General features: G+C 39.1%; 1 protein-coding gene across 1 annotated transcript in view; it reads right to left on the bottom strand.

The window, feature by feature from the left end:
* Positions 1-230: 230 nt before the first annotated feature.
* LOC138026694 (triokinase/FMN cyclase-like) overlaps positions 231-4210 on the bottom strand; it is a 16639-nt gene continuing 12659 nt past the window's right edge. The window contains exons 12-14 of the mRNA XM_068874137.1: positions 2715-2748; positions 2215-2304; positions 231-1159 (exon numbers count right to left, since the gene is read on the bottom strand). Coding sequence (XP_068730238.1) covers positions 1007-1159; positions 2215-2304; positions 2715-2748 — 277 coding nt within the window. The 3' untranslated portion in view covers positions 231-1006. The remainder of the gene's footprint in view (positions 1160-2214; positions 2305-2714; positions 2749-4210) is intronic.

Raw genomic sequence — 4210 nt, 5'->3', positions numbered from 1 at the left:
TCTTCATGTGTGCGGAAGGGTAGATGCAATCGACAGTACATGAAATGTAGCATTCATATTTAAATGGTATAGAAATGACTGGAACAAAACGTATTACATGTATTCCCAAAGGGCTTGAAGTTAGCCGATTAGGTCTATTCAGGAAAAGAAACAAAGACCAAAGTCAAGAGAGTAGCGGAAATAGTCGAGCCAACGTCGAGAAGTACATGTAATAAAGTGCTCCGAAACTCTTCACTCACGAACCAGTTTTAATAACACTTAAACGCTCCACGGGGGAAGAAAATGCGATTTCGAACGCAAGAGTAACCCATTACAAACATTTCAATGAAGAAGAGAGAATAAATACTCGCCATATTTGTTAAACACCAATTTTATCTGTCCCTTATTCCTTCAATGTTGAATCACACGAAAAATTCTTACGTGAAATGAAACGGGAAGAAGAGGAAAGTGGCCAGGAAATTTTCACACTGAAGACCTTTCAGCAATTAAACTTGTCCGGTATTTTCGGAGGGCACAAGTAATGAATGTCCATTGTTGTTGCATCACTGAAGTGCAGTGTATAAAATTTTCATATATACTAGCAAAAACAGGATGTGATATAACATCGGTATTGGTTTACGTAGGCAACATCCTGATTTGTAGTGATTTAAATACTACAAACAGTATCCCGACCCCGTTAGGCGATTAAAATTTGGGTCAATTGTGAAATTTATGCCTAATATCACTTATCAAATATCAATTATTTGTTTTTGCTAAAACTACCTGGAAAAAAATACCTTGTCACATGCAGGAAGTTCAATTTCAAATTTAAGTTCAAATTACAGAAATTTCTCAGTTAGTAGCGTAATCCCCTCGAGGCAAAGGCAAGTTAGAATATTAACTACCACCTGCCAATATCATAGTTATGCCAAGATATACATCTACTTTCTCTAAAAGGACTTTAAGTCGGAAATCGTCCTACGTCACGTGGGCTTTGATTATAATTTGATTACCATATAAGGGTATTTTATTCTTTCAAGGCATTAAAAGCGGCTCTCAACCAAATAGAAACCGCTAACGCACCAGGGTCCGCACACTTGAGACGCTCAACACTGACGTAACTGGAGCGACCTGCTCGGGCCACCATAGTGGAGGTAGACTGGGCTCCGTTTTCTGAAGCCTGCCGGAAAAAGGATGCCGAGTTACAATAGGCTGTTCAATTAATTCGGTTGAACGCATTTTAGCGAAGGAAAACAAAAGTCATAAGACCTTACTTACTCCCCGCCCCCTAAAAAACAAATAAAACAGTCTGAAAGATATCTCACTTTAAATATATATTTGTCGTGAACTGAAAGTTCATCGTCAAATACGGGGAATAGAGCCCACAGTCCTGTGTGCTTAGGGGACCAAGAGAGCATAGAAATTCTGCCTCCTCGCCAAACTTTGTCCATTTGAATAGACCCTATTAACAATGGCCACCATGTTGGATTTGCTATTATCATGCAAATTAGCACCGCACTTCTGAGGGGGCAAACACCACAAGTTTGACAGGTTATAAGGAACATTTTAGCCACACAGATGATTTGTTTCACGTTCATTGAATGTTTATCACCTAAGTAGTAACATAGAATGATTACACAAGTTACTTCGATGATTTTTTTGGTGAAAAATGAGCAGATAATGAAGTAGAAAGTCAAAATGTCAAAGGCAATCAAAAGATATAAAATTATTATAAAAGGTACTTAATTCTAAATTCTAAAATGTACTTTTAGCAATGTTATTGCAATATTTCGACGAGCGGATTTTCCGCAATTTGCCTTTTTTCCAATGTTTGCCCCCCAGCATATCACATGGCCAATTTGCATGACAATTTGAAAACCAACATGGCGGCTATCGTGAATAAGGCCTATTGGACACCTTGCCCCGAGGCAAGGCCAATTTACATTCAGTCTTCGTTTTACAATAATCGCAAACCCTAAGCCATGAAAATTTATGGAACTCGAGACTACACGAAAGGAAGCAGAATTTCCCAAGTGGAAGACGGTAGCTTGAAACACACCAACAATATATTGACTTTGCCTTCTGTGCTCTATAGATCTCACTTGCCTTTGACCAATCACGATGGTTGCTCCGTACACTGGAAAGACAGTACCCTCGGGCCGTACTCAAGACGGGCCTTGGGCACAGTTATTCCCCCCAAAACGGGCTTCCCGGCCAGTAAATAAACATACATACTTCAACAGCTTTCTGAAGTGCTTCCATAGGGTGTGCCCCGGCAGCCAAACACGTGGTCAAAGTTGTTTCCGCAGGATGCAGAGCGTCCAGCTAAGAGAGACAACAATCCTTCCTCAAACGAAACCTCCAAATACCTTGGATTACAGCCGGTACGGACGACTAATTACGGTAAAGTGCGCTCGCAGTCAAGAAAGCCAGTAAACTGGTTCCGAGAAGAAGTAGTTGTTCGCAAGCGAGGGAAAGTAAGAAATATATGCCGAGCGCGGGAAATCAGGAAATGAGTAAAAATGATTGGTTAAAACAACAATAAGGTACAAATATAATAGGAAATCATAGCAAAGGCGGAAAAGAGCGAATTTAAACTTTGTCAAGACCAATTAGAAGTAGTGTTCGTAAATGTGCTAATTATCAATGTACTTTGTCGATTTCAAGTTTCCTCGGTAGACAGAGAACGAAGAAGTAAGAGATTAGAACATAGCTACAAGCAAGAGATCACATACCATTGTCCGGTCCCCAGGCTCAGCTCCGCCATATCTAGATTGACCGAAAAACAATGCAGTTTAGAAACTTCAGGCCTTCATTCTTCACTTCGGTTCAGATCAAGAGGGAACCCCGCTTTCTTAGACTGTTGTGCTCATGGCCACGTCTAACTTTAATGCTATGTTAGGTCATGAATTGAATCATGAGTAATTCTGCGGTGACAGATACTTTCCTTTAATGCAGTAAAATGCGTATACATGGTTTGCAACCAATCTCTAGAGACAAAGATAACACAGCTGCAGTGTACAATTTCCGTCCACCAACATAGCGGCGATGACGTAACGTGAAAACCCACCAATGAGAAGTTAGATTTTTCCAAGTTGACTGAAACGGTTATTATATAAATGGTGTTTGAAACTAGGCTATTTGCTTTCTCAAATAGGTTCTTACTGTTTATAATCATTTAACATTTCCTCCAAATGACTGCAATTTTAGCAAATATTTGCACTTCGTAGCTACACTGTATGGTGTTTGATTCTGACTCTAATCCATTAAATAAAAAACTGCTTTAGAATTTTAGTTGAGGGTCTATCGGTTCTCAAAAGCTAGGACCTTATGTGAGTCTTTTTTATTGCATCACAAGATTTGTCCATGACTTGGACCAGAAGCCCAGGACAGAAAGAGCTCTCCCTTACCTAAACCATCTTCTAGATATTCTAACCGTAAATGTTTACCGTTTCGCACTCTAAAATTTACCCATTTGTGGCATAAAGGGCTTCTGCCAAACGTGTTTGATAATCTTTTTCAATATGCCATCAGCCGGCATACATACTATACAAGATATACTTATTAGAAAAAACCTCTGCAAGCAGCGTCCTCGAACCAACATGGGCAAACAAGATGTTCTCGTTTCAGGAAATAGATCTCTGGCGCGATATTCCTCATCACGTGAAAGACCTCACTACATTTTCCTTTTCCACAGAAATCAAACGCTATTTGCTGTCAGAACAATAATCGAAAGTAATCTGAACAGAAACTTTATTATCAACTAACTAAATTATGCTATAGTTCTTCTCCCCTTATCTCTCTTTTTTAAAATTAAAATGAACTTAAAAGAGGATTAAGGGCTAACTAGAAAACATGTATTTCTTTTAGGTGTCTAATTAGGTTGCTTGGTATTAGTTCCCATTGGGATAATTAGGCCTTTATATACCACTCCTTGTGAATGACTCGAGGCTGTTTTTTCCTTACTATTTTTTATTGCCGTTTTAAATAGCCTATGACTTTTTTCTTATATTCCTTGGCTTGTAACCTGTATCCAGTGTGTCCCCGGCTCAGTTTTTTGTAAATAAACTCGACCATTGCTGGCGGCTTCCTCCACTATTTGCTTGTTACTTGTCTCTTCTATACATATAATAGAAATGTTTTCTATTCGGCAGAGCGAAGCGAAAGAGAATAGAACTCACGGTTCCTAGCCCTAGGCTCCAAATAATTAATTACTATTCCTTGATATCCT

Source organism: Montipora capricornis, chromosome 12 (assembly GCF_036669925.1).
Source record: "Montipora capricornis isolate CH-2021 chromosome 12, ASM3666992v2, whole genome shotgun sequence".
NCBI lineage: Eukaryota > Metazoa > Cnidaria > Anthozoa > Scleractinia > Acroporidae > Montipora > Montipora capricornis.
Note: the sequence above shows the minus strand (reverse complement) of the source record. Positions and strands in the feature narration are given on the sequence as shown.